The sequence below is a fragment of the Oryctolagus cuniculus genome, chromosome 11, assembly GCF_964237555.1.
Source record: "Oryctolagus cuniculus chromosome 11, mOryCun1.1, whole genome shotgun sequence".
In the NCBI taxonomy this organism is placed as follows: domain Eukaryota; kingdom Metazoa; phylum Chordata; class Mammalia; order Lagomorpha; family Leporidae; genus Oryctolagus; species Oryctolagus cuniculus.
In genome coordinates, this window is record NC_091442.1 from 115,288,782 (window position 1) to 115,310,786 (window position 22,005).

General features: G+C 58.4%; 1 protein-coding gene across 2 annotated transcripts; it reads right to left on the minus strand.

Annotated features, from left to right (window-relative positions):
- Nucleotides 1-965: 965 nt before the first annotated feature.
- JOSD1 (Josephin domain containing 1) lies at nucleotides 966-16,932 on the minus strand. 2 transcript variants are annotated; one of them, XR_011380284.1, is made up of 5 exons: nucleotides 16,748-16,932; nucleotides 4,173-4,301; nucleotides 3,851-4,045; nucleotides 3,273-3,437; nucleotides 966-3,014 (listed from the first exon to the last, which is right to left on the minus strand). XR_011380284.1 is itself a non-coding variant. In XM_070052951.1 (4 exons), the coding sequence occupies exons 1-4, from the start codon at nucleotides 16,930-16,932 to the stop codon at nucleotides 3,338-3,340; spliced, it is 609 nt and encodes a 202-aa protein (XP_069909052.1). In that variant the 3' UTR covers nucleotides 966-3,337. The 2 variants fall into 2 exon arrangements, 1 of the variants encoding a protein (XP_069909052.1); XM_070052951.1 differs by having other exon boundaries at nucleotides 966-3,437.
- Between the last annotated feature and the right edge of the window lie 5,073 nt (nucleotides 16,933-22,005).

Sequence of the window (22,005 nt, forward strand, 5' to 3'; positions counted from 1 at the left end):
TGGCAACTGTGGGCATTTTGGGGGTAAACCAGTGAATGGAAGCTCTCTGCCTCTCCGCCTTTTAAATACATATTTAAAAAATATATTTGTGGGGAATACAGTGCTGATTTTCAGTTTGTTTATTTGAAAGACGGGGAGAGATTACATCTGCTAGTTCATGCCCCAGATGGCCACCACTGCTGGAACTGAGCTGAACCAAAGCCAGGAGCTTCTGGGTGTTCCATGTGGGTGCAAGGCCCAAGGACTTGGGTCATCCGCTGCTTCCTCAGGTGCGTTAGCAGGGAGCTGGGTCCGAAGTGGAGCGGCTGGGGCTTTAACCAGCACCCATGTGGGATGCCAGTGCTGCAGGCTGGGGCTTTAACCCGCTGTGCCACAGTGCTGGTCCCAATAGTGCCGATTTCTAACGTTGGCTATGAGGGGGAGATTTGCACAGTTTTTTATGACCTGGTTTTTAGGCAGAACAAACTCCAGTGCTGCTGCACTCCACCAATGCCCGCCGCCTGACCAGGGTCCTAACCCAGGCCAGACACCCACTTTGCATTTTTTTAATGCTGAGACCAGGCACACCACCAATGAACACCATGGTGATACCCTTCCTAAGCCTTCAGTGGGTTGTTTACTGGGACACTGCACAATCTGCAAGGCAGTATGGTTCCAGATTTAGACAGCAGCTGGACGCCCACCTAGGCCGTCTGACGACCCTGCTGTGTGGTCTGGGTGTGCTGATGCAGGATCCCGTCTGGTACAAGCTGTGCTGGGCAGGCGGGGCCTTCAAACCGGGAGGCCCACCGTTTGTGAGCTCCCCGGGAGCTGCAGAGTGCCTCAGGGCGCTTCGCAGTGTTCAGATGAGTAGTGCCTGGATCTGCAGGTGAGGGCAGCGTGGTGTTGCTAGCCTCCTCAGAGGACGATTCCCCTGCAGTGGCATCATACTAAGGCTTTTTCTGAACAGTTCAGGCAGGTAAGAGTTATGTACAGAGTTTTCCATTTTTAATATTTGGTTAAACAAAATACATCTTCTGTAAACAAACCCAGCACAAGGCCAACAAAAAAGGGGAACAAAAGCAAAACCAGCCTAGGGGTGCCCCTCACTGGGCATCAGGGCCGGGCCTCCCTCCCCTGCAGGAAGTGGGCTTCCTGCCCTTGGGCGTCAGCCTGGGTCCCTGTTCCTAAGCACCAGAATCGGGCATGAGCAGAGAAACCGGCCCTAAAGTCAAAGCGTCTGCATGTCCCATCGGCGCGTGGACTCTGCATGCACGGGGCTCCCGGGAGGTGCCGTCTACACAGGCCCGGGCAGGGCGTGCAGAGGAGTTTCCTCTCCAGGAAATGGCTTACTATCGCCGCCGGCGCCAGTGGACCCCAGGGCCTGGGTGGGCTGGGGTTCTGGCTGCGGCGGCTGGAATGTTGTGCAGGGCAGGAGCTCCCTGGGTGCCAAGCAGGTCTGCTGGAGGATGGGACCACAGCAGTGGCCGAGGGCACAATGCGACGGCTGCTTGTGGCTTGTCACTCGGCATCGGACACGGCCAGACGGCGCACGTGCAGAGAAAGTGCTGGTGTGGACATGCACTCGAGTTCGGGGGAGCCACGGCCTGAGCCCCACGCCGGCTGTGCCAGCGGCCGCTCTCGGGCCTCCTGAGACCGAGCTGCCTCTGGGCAACCACAGGCGCCCTGGGGGTCCACTTACTTCCTCTCCTGTTTTCCAAAGTTGAGGGAGAAAAGTGGCCTACAGCTATTTCCGGAGGTAGGGGCGGGTCAGCCAGCGGCCTGTGCCGCACAGAACCACCAGCGCCAGGCCCCTGCCTCCCTGGCAGCTCCGGCTTCTACCAATCCTGGCTGCCGTACTGCGTGTGTTCTTCCTTCACCCAACTCCATCCCAAATTAGTAGGGTTTGATGCCAAAAGCAGACTTATTTTTTCTGATTTTGCCAGAAGGGCCATCTGGGAGGACTGTCTGGCCCCACAGCCTCCTGAGTCCATGCGGCGGGATGGCAGGGACAGAAGCGGGTGCAGGGCAGCAGCCACCGTGCCATGCCGCTCCCGGCGTGGCCCCGCCACCTCGGGCCTGGCCTCCCCTGCGGGCGTGGGGTCTCCGTGACCTTCTCGTGATAGGATCGGAGGCGAGCTGGACGACCCTTCAAAATGGGGCAAAGGGCGGGAGACGGCCTGGTGCGGCCGCTGGGGTTTGGAGACGTTTCCTGAGAGACCCCATGCTCTGGGTCCTTCGAGCCGGTCACGGCTTTGTGTTCCCTCGTCCTCAGACCCGCGGGTGCCACAGGGGAGGTGAGGCGGAGGCGGAGTCTGGAGCGGTGGCGCCTGAGCAGAGCCGGGGCGAGCCTGAGTGCCTCTTCCTGCTCGCCTTGCCTTCCAGGAGCACTGGAGGCTGGGTGGCTCTCACGGCGCCACGCGTCTGTCCTACTGCACTGCCAAATCCGAAGGGACCCCATGAGATGCTTGGGGGGCAAGGGCAGCCCCACTGTGGAGGCCACAGCACATCCGAGGACTGGAGGGCGGGGCCAAGGTGAGGCTGGGTGGGGCTGTCACACAGGACTGGAGGGCGGGGACAGGTGGGACTGAGGACTGGAGGGTGGGGCTGTCACACAGGACTGGGGGGAGGGGCCGGGTGGGACTGAGGACTGGAGGGTGGGGCCGGGTGAGGCTGTCACACCAGGACTGGAGGGAGGGGCTGTCACAGGACCGGAAGGCGGGGCCAAGGTGAGCCTGGGTGAGACCTTTACACCAGGACTGGAGGGCGGGGCCAGGTGGGACTGAGGACTGGAGGGTGGGGCTGTCACACAGGACTGGGGGGCGGGGCCGGGTGGGACTGAGGACTGGAGGGTGGGGCTGTCACACAGGACTGGGGGGCGGGGCCGGGTGGGACTGAGGACTGGAGGGTGGGGCCGGGTGGGGCTGTCACACAGGACTGGAGGGAGGGGCTGTCACAGGACCGGAAGGCGGGGCCAAGGTGAGCCTGGGTGAGACGGTTACACCAGGACTGGGGGGTGGGGCCAGGTGGGACTGAGGACTGGAGGGCGGGGCTGTCACAGGACTGGGGGGCGGGGCCGGGTGGGACTGAGGACTGGAGGGTGGGGCTGTCACACAGGACTGGGGGGCGGGGCCGGGTGGGACTGAGGACTGGAGGGTGGGGCCGGGTGGGGCTGTCACACAGGACTGGAGGGAGGGGCTGTCACAGGACCGAAAGGCGGGGCCAAGGTGAGCCTGGGTGAGACGGTTACACCAGGACTGGTGGGACTGAGGACTGGAGGGCGGGGCTGTCACAGGACTGGAGGGCGGGGCTGTCACACAGGACTGGGGGTGGGGCCGGGCCGGGGCTGGCTGGGGAGTCACACGTCTGCCCTCCAACTCTGATGGGCTTCCACCTCTTCTGGCACCACCAGCAAAAGTTCACAGTTCTTTCCTCGCAAATGATGCTTCAGAAATTTCCTAGGGGAATAAAAACAGATGAGAAGGGCAATGAAACGCTGGTGACCTGCACACTCCGCCACACCCGTGGCCGTCCTGCAGGCGCTCCCGCGGCCACTACTGGGGCTGCCCCTCCCGGTCAGCGCTGCCCCTGAAGCCTGGCCCTCCTCACGCGCCAGCCAGCAGCTGTCGCTCAGAGCTCTCTGAAGGTCTGTAACTGCTGAAAGTAAGTTTCCTCCTCTGTTCCCTGCCTGACTGCCTGGCTGCCTCGCTCTGACAGCAGTGATCCTGACCCAGCTAAGGGAGAGGACCCGAGCGCTGGTCCTCCGGGCTGAAAAGGACAAGCACCAACGCCCGATGGGCTGTCCAGGCGGGGAAAGCGACGCCACGTGTCCGGCGACCTCCCAGCACCTCAGCCCCACCGTGGTCCCCACCTGAGCTCGCTCTCGCCTCCGATCCACTCGGGCGTCTTGAGTTTGGAGTCGAGGTTGTAGTAGGCCCCGCCCACCTCGCGAACACAGACCCAGTGCTGCCTTTTGAGGGGCAGCTTGAGCGGCCCCCAGCACAGGCTGGAGGGCAGGTTCAGGATGAAGCCCACGACGTTACCGAGCGCGATGACACTGACGTCCCTGCAGAAGAGAGCCACGCTCAGGCCGGAGCCTCCCGGGCCCTCCCCACGCCGACCCAGAGCCCTGGGGCTGAGGGCCGGCTCTGCAAGCCGCAGCCCCGAGTCAGGCCAAGCCGGGCGCATGTTACCTGCGCTTGTCCCACCAAACGGCTTCGTAGCCTTTGGTCTGAAGCGCTGCCATGATGACGTTCACGTCGTAGTTGCCATTTCCCAGCATGCTCTTCTTGTGGGGCGTCACCATGGTGTTTGGGGACAACCTACAGATGAGGCAAGAGGCAAGCTGAGACCTGAGGTCCGCCCGGCCCCTCAGGGCCGTGTACTGCCCTCTGGCGGGGCACTGACCTCCCTCCCAGTGCCCATTCAAACGCAATCTTGCCAGTTTCTCTTTTGTTTTCTGGATTATTTTTAAAAATTTTAATTTTATTTGAAAAACAGAGCTCTTCCACCCACTGGTTCTCTCCCTCAATGTTCAGAGGAGCCAGGGCTGAACCAGGCCAAAGCCAGGGACAAGGATCTCCCACAAGGGTGGCAGAGACGCAGGTCCCTGTGCATTAGCAGGGAGCTAGAGAGGACGCAGGCCCCCAGCAAGGCAGGCATCCCAAGCAGCTCCCTAGGGCCTGGCACAAGCTCACCAGGAGCCTGGGCTCCTACTGCCCTAGAGGTCACCTCTCTTCTTCCGCAGAACTACCAGCCCGCGGCGTGCCTGCCACTCTGCAGTCAGTGGGCACATGAAGGAGTGTCCCGACGAAGCCGCAGCCCGCCAGCCTTCCAGGCTTCTTCCTGCCTTGACATGGACCATTTCACACTGGGAAACACTACCTGATGTTTTCATTCGTGTAGGTAGTAACTGTTGATACTTCCATTTTTTACACTTTAAATGCTACTTTAAACATTTTTTATTTATTTGAAAGACAGAGTTACAGAGAGACAGGTAGAAACAAAGAGAGACGGAGGTCTTCCATCCCCAGATGGCCACAATGACTGGAGCTGGGCCAATCTGAAGTCAGGAGCCGGGAGCTTCTTCTGGGTCTCCCACACGGGTGCAGGGGCCCAAGGACTTGGGCCATCTTCCACTGCTTTCCCAGGCCACAGCAGAGAGCTGGATTGGAAATGGAGCAGCCAGGACTCGAACCGGGGACCATATGGGATGCCAGTGCTGCAGGTTGGGGCTTTAACCCCCTGCACAACAGCACCAGCTTCAATGCTACTTTTTTTTTTTTTTTTTTTTTTTTTGACAGGCAGAGTGGACAGTGAGAGAGAGAGACACAGAGAAAGGTCTTCCTTTTGCCGTTGGTTCACCCTCCAATGGCCGCCGTGGCCGGCGCGCTGCGGCCGGCGCACCGCGCTGATCCGATGGCAGGAGCCAGGAGCCAGGTGCTTTTCCTGGTCTCCCATGGGGTGCAGGGCCCAAGCACCTGGGCCATCCTCCACTGCACTCCCTGGCCACATCAGAGGGCTGGCCTGGAAGAGGGGCAACCAGGACAGAATCCGGCGCCCCGACCGGGACTAGAACCCGGTGTGCCGGTGCCGCTAGGCGGAGGATTAGCCTAGTGAGCCACGGCGCCGGCCTCAATGCTACATTTTTAAAAAAGATTTAATAATTATTTGAAAGTCAAGAGTTACAGAGAAAGAGGGAGAGACACAGAGAGATCATCCATCGCCTGGTTCACTACCCAGATGGCTGCAATGGCCAGGACTGGGCCAGGCCAAAGCCAGGAGCAAGGAGCTTCTTCCAGGTCTCTCATGTCAGTAGGAGGGCCCCAAACGGGCCATCTTCTGGTACTTTTCCCACGCCAGTAGCAGGAGTTGGATCAGAAGTAGAGCAGCCAGGACACAAACCAGTGTCCATATGGGATGAGGGCATTGTAGGTGGTGGTGTTGCCCACTACATCACAATGCCAGCCCCTTCTTTAAATGCAATTTAAGGCCTGCATATTTGGCAATCTTTAATCATTAAATACTCAGTTATACATGGGTTCAGACAGCTAACATAAAAGTATAAACGGAGGCCAGGTGTAAATGGAATGTAGAGGGGCTGGCATTGTGGCATGGCAGGCTAAGCCTCAGCCTGCCACGCCAGCATTCCATATGGGCACCGGTTTGAGTCCCTCCACTTCTGATCCAGCTTCCTGCTATGGCCTGGGAAAGCAGCAGAAGATGGCCCAAGTCCTTGGGCCCCTGCACCTGTGTGGGAAACCTGGAAGCTCCTGGCTCCTGTGTTAGGATCAGTACAGCTCCGACCGTGTGGTCAATTGGGAGTGAACCGGAAGATGGAAGACCTCTCTCTCTCTCTCTCTCTCTCTCTGACTCTGACTCTGACTCTGACTTTGAAATAAATAAATAAATCTTTAAAACAAGAATCGACTTTAGTCCAAGGATGGCGATTTAAAACTTCTCCACACACAGCAACAGTGTGGAATCCTCAACCACACCTCTGCACTGTCTTACGAGCCTCCGATCGTGGCCACGTGACCCACACTCTCCTCAGGACCCCGCTCATCTCGTCTCTGACCTCCTGCCGCACCCGCCTTCTTCCTGTCCCTGGAACACACCACGCTCTGTCTCCCTCTGCACGCAGTGTTCCCTGCTACAGTCTGCTTCCAGTTCCCCTGGAAGGGCGCGCGAACTTTTCTCCACCAAGGGACACCCGATACGTGCAACATCATTTGCAGGCCGTATGAAATCATCAACTTAAAAACTAGCCTATATCTGTGCTGAATTTTGAGTTGGGCCTGCAGGTGCCTTGGAGAGCCAGACCAAATGGTTTCCTGGACCACCCCCGCCCTGGATCCTCACTCGCTTTGCTCGTTACTCTCTGGGTCTCAGCTGTTACTGCCGCAACCTGTACTGCCCTGTACTGCCCACCAGCCCTGAAGTGTCTCCCAGGGCAGCCTGTGTGTCCACTGCTTCCGGTGCAGCCCGTGGCTGCTGCCGGTCTTGTCTCTCATCTGTCTACACTGGACCGGGCCCTGCGTCACCGGGGCCTCAGAGGGCCTGGCCGTGATGCAGACTCAGGGAGGTGTGCTCCAAGTTCTCTGTTTCTGTCATCCTCTCTCCCTATGATTAGGGTTGTTTTTTTGTTTGTTTGTTTGTTTGTTTTGACAGGCAGAGTGGACAGTGAGAGAGAGAGAGAGAGAGAGAAAAGTCTTCCTTTTCCGTTGGTTCACCCTCCAATGGCCGCCGCTGCCGGCGCGCTACGGCTGGCGCACCGTGCTGATCCGATGGCAGGAGCCAGGTGCTTCTCCTGGTCTCCCATGCAGGTGCAGGGCCCAAGGACTTGGGCCATCCTCCACTGCACTCCCTGGCCACAGCAGAGAGCTGGCCTGGAAGAGGGGCAACCGGGACAGAATCCGGCGCCCCGACCAGGACTAGAATCCGGTGTGCCGGCGCCGCAAGGTGGAGGATTAGCCTAGTGAGCCGCGGCGCCGGCCATGACTAGGGTTTACACTCTCATCTCCAGGGCTAGCAGTGGGGCTAAGCGGACACCACACCTCACTCTGCAACCCAGCGTTCTTTTACGTTACTACTTTCGAGAGTGACGACCTCTCTGTCAGGCACTGTACTAGTTGTGTTTGGCTGTACCTCTTTAAGCCTCACAGTAAAACCTTGAGCATAGGTCATAACAACTGAGACTTGGTGGTTTTAACTGACTTGCTGATGGAAGTGGGCAGGCGTTGTGCTACAGCGGGTTAAGCCGCCGCCTGTGACACTGGCATCCTATACTGGAGTGCTGGTTGGAGTCTGGGCTGCTCTATTTCTGATCCAGCTCCCTGCTAACGTGCCTGGGAAGGCAGCAGTGATGGCCCAAGTGCTTGGGCCCCGGCACCCATGTGGGAGGCCTGGATGGAATTCCTGGCTCCTGGCTTCAGCCTGGCCCAGCCCCAGCCATTACAGTCATCTGGGGCGTGAACACACAGATGGAAGACTTCTCTCTCCCTGTCTCTTCCTCCCTCCCTGTCACTACTTTTCAAATAAATAAATAAATCGAAAAAAGCAGCCGTGACAGAGCTAGGATTCAAGCTTGCGTTGTTTCCAATTTACACACAAAGACCCGGGAATGGAGGTGGGGCTGCACCAGCTGAGCCCCTGCAGCTAGGCCAGGTCAACAGGGCAAGGCTCTCCCTCGCCTCGGGCACTCAGGTGAAGTGAGAAAGCTGAGGGCAGGCCTGCTTCCCCTGCACCCTCACTGCTTCCCGTGAAGTCTCTGGCAAAGGCTCCGACTCCAGCAAGGCTCCCGGGCCCTGACTCCCTGCAGGGCTTCCCCCCACACCCTAACTCCCTGCAGGGCTCCCCACCCCCCTGCCCTAACTCCCTGCAGGGCTCCCCCCCAACTCCCTGCAGGGCTCCCCCCCCACACTCCCTGCAGGGCTCCCCCCGGCCCTGACTCCCTGAAGAGCTTCCCCCATTCCCCGCCCTAACTCCCTGCAGGGCTCCCCCCCCAACTCCCTGCAGGGCTCCCCCCACACACCCTGACTCCCTGCAGGGCTCCCCCCCACACCCTGACTCCCTGCAGAGCTCCCCCCCCCCCCGCTGACTCCCTGCAGGGCTCCCCCCCCCACCCTGACTCCCTGCAGAGCTCCCCTCCCCGCCCTAACTCCCTGCAGGCTCCCCCTGCCCCCCACCCTGACTCCCTGCAGGGCTCCCCCCCCAACTCCCTGCAGGGCTCCCCTGGCCCTGACTCCCTGCAGAGCCCCCCCCTGACTCCCTGCAGAGCCCCCCCTAACTCCCTGCAGAGCTCCCCCCCACCCTGACTCCCTGCAGGGCTCCCCTGGCCCTAACTCCCGGCAGGGCTCCCCCGCCCTGACTCCCAGCAGGGCCCCCCCGGCCCTGACTCCCTGCAGGGCTCCCCACCCCAACTCCCTGCAGGGCTCCCCTGGCCCTAACTCCCGGCAGGGCTCCCCCGCCCTGACTCCCGGCAGGGCCCCCCCGGCCCTGACTCCCGGCAGGGCTCCCCCGCCCTGACTCCCGGCAGGGCTCCCCCGCCCTGACTCCCGGCAGGGCTCCCCCGGCCCTGACTCCCTGCAGGGCTCCCCCCGGCCCTGACTCCCTGCAGGGCTCCCCCGGCCCTGACTCCCGGCAGGGCTCCCCCGGCCCTGACTCCCTGCAGGGCTCCCCCGGCCCTGACTCCCTGCAGGGCTCCCCACCCCTGACTCCCTGCAGGGCTCCCCCGGCCCTGACTCCCGGCAGGGCTCCCCCGCCCTGACTCCCTGCAGGGCTCCCCCGCCCTGACTCCCGGCAGGGCTCCCCCGGCCCTGACTCCCTGCAGGGCCCGTGCTCCCCAGCGTGGGCCTGCAGGCTTCCCAACAGCGGGGGCAGCGGGCATCCAGCAGGTCAGGACAAGGCGGGCTGAGTGACGCAAGTCAGCAAGGTTTCCTGCGGGACTCTGTGCGTCCCTGACGTGCTAACCTTCCCGTAAGTCTCTAGGAAAGGGGGTTACGTGAGTGCTGCGGCGTCCGTCTGTCTGGGGGTGTGCGGTACAGGAGCTCAGATTCGCGCCCCTTCCTGTCTGTTCCCTCTGCCTCCGTGCTAACTGGAATCCTCCACCCCACACCTGGGCTTCTGAGAAAGGTTCCTGAACTGATCTTGCTTCAAACTCCCCTCCATCAATTCGGCCTAGATGTCCCTGCCGTAACTCCCAAGGGCGTCATTTCACTCCACTACGTAGGAACTGGCAATGGCGCCAACTCCAAGCCTCTCCGCTCCCCCAGAGCTTCTCAGCATCCTGCACACTCCAGGAACCATGACAACATTGCCTGTTTTAGTATTTTGCATATTCCAGGCTGGTGCTGTGGTGCAGCGAGTAAAGTCGCCACCTGCAATGCCTGGCATCCCACATGGGCGCCAGTTCATGTCCTGACTGCTCCACTTCCAATTCCAGCTCCCTGCTAATGGCCCTGACTCCCTGAAGTAGAAGACGGCCTAAGTGCTTGGGTCCCTGCACCCATGTGGGAGACCAAGATAAAGCGTCTGGCCTTGGCCTGGCCCAGCTCTGGCCGTTGTGGCCATCTGGGGTGTGAACCAGTGGACAGAAGACCTTTCTGTCTCTCCCTAACTCTTTCAAATGTAAAGAAATAAATCCTCAAAAAAAATACAAAATAATTTTTTTTCTTTTTTTTTTTTATTTTTCTTTTTTTTTCTTTTTGTTCTGTTTTTTTTTTTTTGCTTTTTTTTTTTTTTTTTTTTTTTTTTTAATTTTTGACAGGCAGAGTGGACAGTGAGAGAGAGAGACAGGTGAGAAAGGTCTTCCTTTGCCGTTGGTTCACCCTCCAATGGCCGCCGCTGCAGCCGGCGCACCGCGCTGATCCGATGGCAGGAGCCAGGAGCCAGGTGCTTTTCCTGGTCTCCCATGGGGTGCAGGGCCCAAGCACCTGGGCCATCCTCCACTGCACTCCCTGGCCATAGCAGAGAGCTGGCCTGGAAGAGGGGCAACCGGGACAGAATCCGGCGCCCCAACCGGGACTAGAACCCGGTGTGCCGGCGCCGCAAGGTGGAGGATTAGCCTATTGAGCCATGGCGCCGGCAGGCAAAATAATTTTTAAATATATCAGATGACTACTTCTACAGCTTCTTCAGGTTGTCCATGGAACCTTTCCTGACCGCTCCGTGAAACAGGAGGGAGGCTGGGAGGACCACACACATCTGAGTTCACAGGCAAGCACCACAACACCGAGACGTAGCCTCCAGGCCCGGTACCTCATCTGCAAACATGGGAACAACTCCTCTTACTGGCCACTAAATAACTCGGTTGTTTTCATACATGGCCAACCCATAAGCAAGTTCCCGGAGCGAAAGGCACAGCTCCTCTGCCCTGAATCCCTGAGGCAGGCACAGGCAACTGGACAGCACGCACTGGCCAAGCCCACCGAGCTGAAATTAGCTTCCTGCGCATTCTGGAGGAGCCAGTGGGGCCCGGCGCACTTGCCACGCCAGTACTTCCACTTTTACTTTAGCCATCTAGTGCCAAGTGTGCTAGCTGCCTTTATACACGTTTTATCTCTTAGCCCTTCCAACAACCCTGAACTGTAAACAAGGAAGCTGAGGAGCAAGGTCACGGTGACTTGCACAGTCACGCACGGTGAGAGGCAGGGCTGGGACTCAACCTCTACGCCCACGACGGCCCTCACCAGTCCACTGCTCCCGGGGAATTCCTCGCGACCCAGACTTTTAAAAGGAAGTCCCCTCTGCAAACCTCTGTTCAGGACTGTCAGACGATTCCCACAGAAGTCCTGGGCTATGAAGAGAGCCTCTGATTTTGGTCATCACAGCCAGAGGTCAGAGCCACGAAGACCGGAGGTGATCTAAAAGACGGGACCGGGCAGAGGTACGCGCAGTAGCTAAGACGCTGCTTGTGTTGCCTGCGTCTCAGTCTGGATCGCCTGGGTCTCAGGCCTGGTTCCACTTCCAATCCTAGCTTCCTGCTAACGTGCACTCACTGGGAGGTCCCTGCCACCCACACGGGGGACCCAGATTCAGGTCTGGACTCCTGGCTTTGGCCTGGCCCAGTCCTGGCTGCTGCAGGAATCTGGGGAATGAAGCAGTGCATGGAAGTTACCTCCTTCTCTCACTGTGTGTGTTTGCCTTCCATGCACAATGAAACAGTATGAGATTCTAAAGATCAGACTGAGGGGTCTGAGCGCCGGCTACTTTGTTTCTGATTCAGCTTCCTCCTAATGTGCAGGTGACCTGCCCCGCACCCACACAGGAGAACCGGATGGGGCTCCTGGCTCCTGGCTCCTGGCCTGGCCCCGCCCTGGCTGCTGTAAGCACCTGAGGAGTGAATCAGCAGAGGCAAGACCTCGGGACCTAGTCCAGGTCTCCACTACTGTCTACACCCTCCGATCAACCCTGATCCTCCCGCGTGATCGCTGCCCAGTGATGACTCTGGATTTTAACGAAAAGGGAGATGAGGAGGCATTTCGCAAGATCCTTTTCCTCCTTTTGAGCAGGTACAAACAGACATGAATTAAAAACTACGGCTCGGGACTTCCTGCTACGTTCCTGAATGAAGTACTGATCACCGGGCCACGCACACGCAAGTGCTCTGTGGTGCTGGCTGTTACTGCCGCTGCTGCGGCTACTGTTACTGCTATTGCCACTACTACTATACTACTACTATTACTACTACGACTACTTCTACTTGTGTCTGGCCCCTGGACAAGACATTCAAATCTTCAGAGTCCAATACTGAACAGTTCCCCTTCTCAATGTATAACCACCACACTTCACTTTTTAAATGTGGCCCCTCCCACCCGCTCAGGTCCCTTCAACAGGGAGGCTGGACTCTCCCCTCCCACGGGGATGCTGCGTGCTCACCAATATCCTTAAGCTTTTTGTTCCTATCAACATGCATTATGGATTTTTTTTTCTGCTACCATACTCGTTTTCACCTAGTTAGATTTTAGTATTTATTTATTTGAAAGAGAGTTACAGAGAGAGAAGGAGAGACAGAGAGATCTTCCATCCGCTGGCCCCTCTTCAAATGGCCGCAATGGCCAGGGCTGTGCCAGCCAGAAACCAGGAGCCCAGAATTCCATCCAGGTCTCCCACCTGGGTGGCCAGGACCCAAGCACTTGGTCCATCTTCCACTGCTCTCCCCAGACACATTAGCAGGGAGCTGGATGGGAAATGGAGCAGCCGGGACTTAAACCAGTGCTCATACAGGAAGCTCGTGTCACAGGCAGTGGCTTAACCCACCGCGCCACAATGCTGGCCCTTAGTTACGATTTTCATAGCTACTTTATTTGAGGGACGAATGCTTAGCTGGCTGCAAGGACATGTGATCATGGAAGAACTGGGATGAGCCTAGTGAAAATAGCTGGGGCTTGAGCACTTTCAAAACAGCCCACCAAAGCTACTCCTGCATTGCTTTATCCCTAGGACCCTTTCTCTCGCTCTTTAAAACTGACTTATTTATTAAATAGGCAAAGGGACAGAGAGATCGAGTTTAAGTGGCCGCAACAGCGAGGTCTGAGCCAGGCTGAAGCCAGAAAGCTATCCTGGTTCCCACCCTGGTGGCGTGGGCCCAAGCACTTCGGCATCGTCCACTGCCTCCTAAGGCACCTTAGCAGGAAGCCGGATCGGAAGCGGAACGGCCACACTCAGAATGGCATTCAGATACGGGATGATGTGTCACACGTGGTGGCTTACCCCTGCCCACTGTACCATAACACCATCCCACAACCCTTCTTTTTCAAAGCTCAGACATGTGATAAGATGTATGAGGTCGAATACCTACATCTAGACACGTACACAATGACCTCGTCCAGTTTGATCTTTCCTCCAATTTCACAGGTTGAAACAGATCCTCCTCAAGCCAGGCTTCTTTACTGTTACAGATGTGACCGCTACGCTTCAACTCCGGACCAGGGGGCTGGTGCTGCGGCACAGTGGGTAAAGCTTCTGCCTGCGACACCAGCATCCCACACGGCCACTGGTTTGAGACCCGGCTGCTCCACTTCTGACCCAGCTCCCTACTAACGCACCAGGAGAGGAACGGAAGATGGCCTGAGTGCTTGGACCACATGTGGGAGACCCAGATGGAGTTCTAGGGTCCTGGCTTCAGCTTGTTGCAGACATTTGGGGAGGGAACTGGCTGAGGGAAGATCTCTGTCCCTAACTCTGCCTTTCAAAAAACCTTGGGGGCCAGCCCTGTGGTGCAGTGGGTAAAGCTGCTGCCTGCAGAGCTGGCATCCCATATGGGTACTGGTTCTAGTCCCAGCTGCTCCACTTCCAATCCAGCTCTGTGCTATGGCCTGGGAAAGCAGTAAAAGATGACCCAAGTCCTTGGGCCCCTGCACCCATGTGAAAGACCTGGAAGAAGCTCCTGGCTCCTGGCTTCAGACTGGCCAAGCTCTGGCCATTGCAGCCATTTGGGGAGTGAACCCGTGGATGAAGATCCCTCTCTGCCTCTAACTCTCTGCCTTTCCAATAAATAAAAAAAGACTTTTAAAAAAATCCAATAAATCAATCTTCAAAGAAAAAATATCATGAACCAAGGCTCTTTAGCCCAGATCTTTCTCGGTTCCTATTATTTCTATTTCAAACATGAGTCGCCGTCTATCTAAAACTCCATTTCAGCTCCGCTCCGCCTTTGCATTTCTCCTTTTATCTGGCCACAGTTCAACTGCCGAGATGGACTTCCTCCCAACAAACTGCCCAACATTTCTCCACTCAGCGGGCGTCTGCGAATCGGCGCGGAACTGGGGATCTGAGCACTCGCGCAGCTGGACGCGCCAGCATCGCTCCCTTCCCTGCAGCTCCAAGCACATTGCCTTTTCACTTTCAAGCTGCTCCGAATCCCACGGCTCTCGCTTCGCGGGGCCAGCGCCCGGCTCTGCTGCAGACCCGAGAGGCCCCGTCCTACCCAGCCTGTTTCTCCGCAGTGCCTGGCAGTGCCTGGCACCCTGCGGGCAGCTGGTCAGTGTCTGCTTAACACATTCCCCCCTCCCTCCCTCTGGATTCGTCTCACCCCTGTCGCTCTGCCCGTCCACACAGACTTTCTCCACACCAAACACCCGCCACGGAGCTCCACGAGTGGGACTCTTTCGTATGGCTTTGCTGATGGGCTCGGGCGATCTTACACTGTGCTGAGAAGGGATTCGGGATGCAGTGCAACTCGCCAGGGTGCTGAGGGGACAGGACCCCGGCTCCCTGCGGTGTCGGCAGCTCTGCAGCCTCCCTCCCCGGAGGGAAGACCCAGTTCAATTCCTGCTGTCTCCACAAACACGCGGGGGTCCCAGCTGTGCAATGCACGTTCAACCGTGAGTGGTCTCACCGTGCCCAAAACTTCCCTAGTGAGCACCACTGGATACACAGAATCTCACCTTCCTGGTGGTGTCAACTAAACCCTCCGTCCCCAGGATCAGCACTGGCAAGGCTGTCCCAGGACGGGTCTGGGTACTCCAGTCGCCAGCACACTCAGGTACTCACTCTAAGTCCTTCTCCGCAGTTTTCCATCAGCGAGTAATTGGCAAACCCCCACTGAGGAGCAGAAGAGCTACTTGGGGCTGGCCACCAGACACCGTCTCGAACACCCTGGTCCTCCCTTCTGCTCCTCTCCGGCACGCGACCTGGTGACCTGGGACAAATTCTGTTCCTCCCAGGGCTGCATTTCCTGAAGAGTTAACTCTGCCTACTGCCAGATAATACCCGTGATGCCAATGACACATTTTCCCTGCCAAGGCTGTGGCACTACTCAGGTAATTACTGGCACTGGGTAATAATTACTCTTGTAATTTTGTCAGCTCGCTGCGATTCTTTTAAGAGAAGCTCTGTGGTTGTCTCAGGGTAAATGGTTCGCTCGGATGCGTCACACCACCCCAGCCAGGTGGCTTCCAGCTGGCGTTTGGGTCCTGTGCGGCAACAACTGCACCTCCCAGTGAGGGGAGCCAGAGGGGGTCCTCGCGGCCAACACGCACAGCGCCAGGAACCCCGAGGGTGCTGCACCGGGGACCCGCAGGCCTAGCCCTTCCGGCAGGAGCCACCCCCGCCGGGCTCAGTGCCCGAGCTGCTCCCGACTGTCGACGTGCCGCTGCGCCCGTCCAACCCTGCGGGCTCTTTCTCAAACCCTCCAAAGACTCACAGGCCATCAAAGCCAAGAGAAAACAAGCCACACACCTAACTACCTGCGGGCGAGAAAGGCCATCTAGAATAACCCTGGGAGGAGCCAGCATCTGGAGTCGGCTTCCGATCATAGCTTTGTGGGAAACAGACGGCGGAAGCGTGAGCAGCAGCCCGGGGCCTCCCGGAGGGCTGAGCCCCACGCACCCGAGGGTCTGTGGAGCCCAGCACAGCCCACCTGTGATGACAGCTGACTGTGTGCAGACACCCTGGCCCCCCTCGACGCACGCGCCGGCGGCAGGACTTGAGAGGCACCGGGCCACCACAGCAGTCACCAGCAGGTACAGATGGGAATCCCACCCTGGCTCAGTCCCGTCAGGTTCCTCTAGGCTAAGCACTGAAGCGTCCTGAGTTCTGCCTTAGGTAAAAAGGAACTAACAGTGCGTGTAATACGTGGGAGGGTGCCTGCAAAGATTTTTTTTTTTTTTTTTTGACAGGCAGAGTTAGACAGTGAGAGAGAGAGACAGAGAGAAAGGTCTTCCTTCCGTTGGTTCACCCCCCAAATGGTCGCTACGGCCGGCACACGGTGCTGATCTGAAGCCAGGAGCCAGGTGCTTCTCCTGGTCTCCCATGCGGGCGCAGGGCCCAAGGACCTGGGCCATCCTCCACTGCCTTCCCGGGCCACAGCAGAGAGCTGGACTGGAAGAGGAGCAACCGGGACAGAATCCGGAGCCTCAACCGGGACTAGAACCCGGGGTGCTGGCTCTGCAGGTGGAGGATTAGCCAAGTGAGCCATGGTGCTGGCCTGCAAAAATTCTGAAGTCGAATATGCATGGAGCCCTAAGAAGTTCACAGAAATAAATACTACAAAACATTATGCATGCATTCAATTTTCTTTGTACCAAAATAGACTTATCTTTTAAACTTTCTGAAGCACCCTGGGGTGCCCACGGGACCGATGGGCAGACCACCCAGATAACACAGGAGAGGCGGCAGCCAGAGGTCATCCTCCCCACCCTGCGTGCTCCCGGGCTTCTAAGTGCAGCCGTCCCTCCAAGCCTGCGGGTCTGTGTCGCTGAGACCCTGGCTCACCCACCCGAAGTCACAACCACCAAGCACAGAGACGCCGGGAAGCGGTCCCTACCTTTGGAAGATGTCCTGCAGGGTCTCCCGCGTGAAGGCCTGGCCGTCCTGGAAGACGTTGTTGAGGGCGTGGAGGGCACAGAGCTCCCGCCGCTGCTTCTCGTGGTAGATCTGTGCGGGTGCCGCCTGGGGCAGCTCCAGCGACTCCGATTTGGCTTTGTCTCCTTTCCATGGCACGCAACTCATGTTTTTCGTTTTCGGTTCCGGAGAAAGCTGCCACCACCCCTCTCCCCTCCAGAGGAAGATGGACCCACTCAGTCCACCCAGGATTCCTGAGGTCCACCTCACTCCCCGGGGCCCATGACTTCTGCTTTGTCACTGGGAGAAAAGGTTGCAAGCAAACGGATAAAACACCAAGTCCACCTCTTCTCTCTTCTCAATAGAAAAATAACTTTTGGTTCAGTTTATTTCGCCGCCACTATCAAAGTGCAGAATTTTTTTTAAAAAATCATATAAAAAACTGTTAAGCCCTCATTTCGGTTTCCCCGCCCACCCCACCCCCCCGCCCGCCTCTCCGAAAACCCCGATTTTTCTCGCTGTGTGTTTTCCTCCCTGCAAATGCCCACCAGGCCTCAACACCGGAGGGCCGAGGGCAGCCGGTCGCGTCGCTCCTTTTCTTCCATTGCGTTCCAGCCGCGACGCCACCGACGCAGGAGACGAGGCCTGGCTGCCGGACACCGCGCCCAATTCCAGGGGCTAGCGCGGGCCGGGCGGCGTGGGGCCGACGGCTGCGCTGGGGCCCCGGGGGCGCCCCGCCATGCCGGACAGCCCGGTCAGCGCCCCCCGAGGGGTGGGGCTCGCCGCCGTCACCCCAGCCTCCCCGCCCGTCCCGGGAGTGCGCGCCCGCCCGCCTCGGAGCCCTGTCCGCGTCCGGGCCCTCGCCCCGCGGGCACAGCGCGCCGCCGGCCACTCCCTCACCGCCTCGGGCCGCCACCCGGAGCTGCAGGCCGCCACCTGGGCCGCGGGCGGGCGCGCGCACCTGAGCCCGGCGTCGGCGGCCCTCGCCCGGCGCGCGCTCCGGAAACGCCCTCCCGCGTCGGCCCCACTCCGCCCCGCCGCGGCGTCACGTCTGGCGTCACTGTGACGTCAGCAGCGCCGGCCCCGCCGCGGCCTGGCGGTCCTCCGGCTCGTCCCCGGGCCTCGGCGCTGTTCCGGTCGCCGCGCGACTCCCCTCGCCCCCCGTGCGCCTCCGGACCGGGCTCGCGGCCGCGCGCGCTCGTGCACCTGGGCTCGCTCCTCCCGCGCGGACCCTGCTGTGCGTGTTGGGCGCGCGGGTTGCCTGGTGTCCCGGGAGCGCGTGACGCGGTCGGGCCCCGCTGCCGGGGGCGGGGGGTCGCGCTGCGGTTCGCCCCGGGGTGGCCGCCGGGGAGCCGCTCTGCCCGGGGCTGGACGCCTTGCGTGGGGCGGAGGAAGGCGGACCACGCGCGGGCTCGCGTGCACTCGCCCCCGCCCCGCCCGCGGAAGGCACCGGCGTCCACCCCTTGGGATCTTTTCAGATTCCTGGTAAAACAATAAAAGCCCTCGCCCTTCCCGGCTCTGTCACTTCTTTGGCCCTGCTCCAACGCGAGTCTTTAGAGCTCATTACACCGAACAGTGTTCTCATTTACCATCCCTGAGTGCCTACCGCTGGGGAGAGGGTGGCTCTGCCCTGCCCGGACTTTTCAGTTATCTTCCCGGTTTGTCATCTGCAAGCCGCCTGCGGGCTATGGGTACATTTCCGTAAAATTACTGGGGGCTTGCAATGCAGCAAGCACTGTGTCGATATACACGTATGTAAACGAAGTACTCCAATTTTTTTCTTTAAGATTTATTTATTTGTAAGGCAGAGTTACAGGGAGAGAGAGAAAAATGTCTGACATCTGCTGGTTCACTCCCCAAATGGCAGCAACGGCAGGAACTGGGCCGATCCAAAACCAGCAGCCAGGAGTTCCACCCGGGTCTCCCACCCGGTGCAGGGGCCCAAGCACTTGGGCCATCATCTGCTGCTTTCCCAGGCCATTAGCAGGGAGCTGAATTGGAAGTGGAGCAGCCAGGACTCGAACCTGCGCCCTAATGGGATGCCAGGGCAGTTTGCTGGCCCCTCCCCCAATTTTAACATTCATATTTCTACTCCCCCCATATTTTTAAAGAAGAAAAAAATCGAAGCTTAGAGAGGTCCATTAGCTTGTTCCGGGTCACGTATGTCTGTGGATCCGGGATTTAAACCTATGGTAACTTTTCAAAGAGGATGTAAAGGTGGAAAGTCCCTTTCTAGAACATTATTCTAGGACTTCCGCATTCAGTCCGGGAGGCACCTACTCTGAGTATCTGGGCAAAGTCCTGCAGTGAGAAAGTGTGTGTTTTCAGGTGTCAGGAGCACTTTCTGAACGTGAACTCTTTCTGGAAGAGCCAGTGGTAAAATAGCAATCTGAGGAATAGTGAGAGCGTGTTTTTGCTAACCTCTAATCTTAATGCAACCCGGCACCCATAGTCACCAAAATGGGATTGCTCCCTACCGCCAACCATTGTGTGTTTGTGTGTGTGTGTGTGTGTTTGGTATTTATTTGAAAGGTAGAGTTACAGAGAGAGAGGTCTTCCATCCTCTGGTTCACTCCCCAAATGACCATGGCTGCCGGAGCTGAGCTGATCCGAAGTCAGGAGCCGGGAGCTTCTTCCGGGTGCAGAAGCCCAAGTCATTGGGCCATCTTCTGCTTTCCCAGGCCCCAGCAGGGAGCTCATTCGGAAGTGGAGCAGCCAGGCCGGCGCTGCGGCTCACTAGGCTAATCCTCTGCCTTGCGGCGCCGGCACACCAGGTTCTGACACCTACCTCTTACCAGATTTCTGGGGAACATAAGCTGCACCTCGGTTCTTGAATCTGGCAGAGAAAGGATTCTGAGCCAGTTGGAGTGAGGCGGGAAGCAAAGTGTATGAAGCAAAGCAGAAACACACTCAGGAAAGACCAAGGCGGGCAAGCAGCCCCCACTTGTCGTCTGGGCCTTTTTTTTTTTTTTTTAAAGATTGATTGATTTATTTGAAAGAGTTTACAAAGAGGTCTTCCACCCGCTGGTTCACTCCCCAAATGGCCACCACGGCTGGAGCTGGGCCAGTCCAAAGGCAGGAAGGAGCTTCTTCTGGGTCTCCCATGTTGGTGGCAGGGCCCAAACACTTTGCTGCTTTCCCAGGCGCATTGGCAGGGAGCTGGATTGGAAGTGGAACAGCCAGGACTTGAATCAGCGCCCCCATGGGATGCAGGCTTTACCCACTACGCCACAACACCAGCCCCTCATTTTCTGTCTCTTGACTGAGAGGTGGAGTATTCCTCCCGCGGGTGGGATTTCTGTAGAATGGGGAGGGTGTTACCTGGAAAGAGTGAGGAAGTCGGTTTTAGTCCCTGTATGGTTGGCCCAGATCTGTCACGGTGATTTGGGGATTTCTGTGTAACAGGGGGATTCCTAGAAAGAGTGGGGAGTGAGGGAGGTCTATTTCAGTCCTGAGGTGGCTGGACCAGATCTGTCATGGCACTGTCGAAGGTGGAGTCCTCTTTGGGGCAAGGAGACGAACGACCTGATCCCACTGTGTTTGGCCCGGCCTTGATTGCCAGGCTGCCGGCCCTAACCGCCTGCTCTAACTGGTCCACCTGGAGGTGGGGTTAGGGGCCACAGATGAGCGGTTCCGGCCCACAGGATTTTCTCTCACTGCAGACGCCCTGACCTCTGGAATTCTCTGACTGGCACTCTATGAACTGGGGCTCCCATGCCCCCGTCCTTGGGTCCAATTAGGACAACCCACAGAACTCAGGGAAACACTTTACACTCACCGGTTCATTATCAAGCGTGAGATTGACAGCCAGGTGGACGGGAGCCTGAGGGCGGAGCCTCCACGTGTCCCTGGGCTCAACCCACCCTCCCCCAGACCCAGACCCCCCCCCCAGCCTGCTGACCTCTGAGAGGCCCCACTCAGTTCCTCTCGTTTTAATATAGAAGTTTCTTCACGTAGGCATCGTTGTTAAATCCTTGTGGTCAGCTGGACCACCTGCCCCTCTCCCCGCCCTGGAAGTTTTCTCGGGGTGGGGGGCTGAGGTCCCCACCCTCTAATCCTGCCTTGATCTTTGTCCGGCCTGAATCCTGGAGTTACCTAGGGGGCCCAGTCCTATAATGGGATACAGGGTCCAGTGCCAAATGCACATTTCACAATATCACAATTATTGTACAGTACGGTGCCTTGATACTTGGCTTTGCCAACAAGCCACCTCATGGGACACCTCATGGGACACGACGGAGCAGCGTGTAGAAAGTTGGGGAGCGGTGTAACCGGGAAATAAGCACCCCAGAACTGTTCCCGAGACTTTGGAGTTGGTTAACTTCTTGTCCCAGCTGTGTTCGCGCCCAGTAAGCCTTGACGGGACACGGTTGAAAACACCTGCGGTGCAAACCCCGGCTCCGGTGTCGCCAGGAGGGGCCCGCGCCAAGACAGCCTGGTTTGAAACAGGAATTTACGACACAGAAATGCGCGCTCTGGGCGTTTCGGGTTGGGGTTTCCCACAACTGTTGACACTCTGGGAAAGCAGCCCTTAGGAAACCACCTGGACACGGCGTGTAGATGCCCGAGGCAATGAATGGAGACTTCTCCCTGAGGTCAGCGCTTAATTAATCGCCTCGCTCTGGCTGCTATAGTATTACAACTCTTGGAATACGCCGCATCGATCGTACTATTAGCATTGCCCGGAGCGTGCCAGCGCCTCGGACATCCTGTTCCAGCCAGCATCTCCCTCACGGAATTGGGCGGGAGTCTGCAGTTTACTATCTCCGAGAGCCGAGGCCCGAGGCGCGGGACCTATCCGCGGACCGGATTGGACCGTGGCCCTGTCCATCATCGGAAGACGCTCGCCTCCGGCTGTTTTGCAGGACTTGGAAGCTGAGCGCCGCCTCTGGAAAGCGGGAGAGTGAAGGGGGGCGGTGCGAAGCGACGTTGTCGCTGCTTCTCTTCTCATTGGGTGGCTGCTGCGTCAGTCAGACTCCGCTCTGCTCCCGTTGGCGGGAAGGCGCCAGGCGGGTAGCGTGTACAGCCTGCTGCCCCAGCCCTCGGTGGGCTCCAGGCGCGTGACGTCGCAGACATTTGTTGTTGGGGTTTGGGCTCATTAATTATTCATTAGGTGCCTTGACAAGGCCGCCGTGATTGGTGATTGAGAAGGCGGGTCGATTGTTTCTTAGCTAGAGATAACGTGTCGCCCTCTAGGCGGCAGAGGTTTCGCATACATTATTGCTGCGGGGCGTGGCCTGC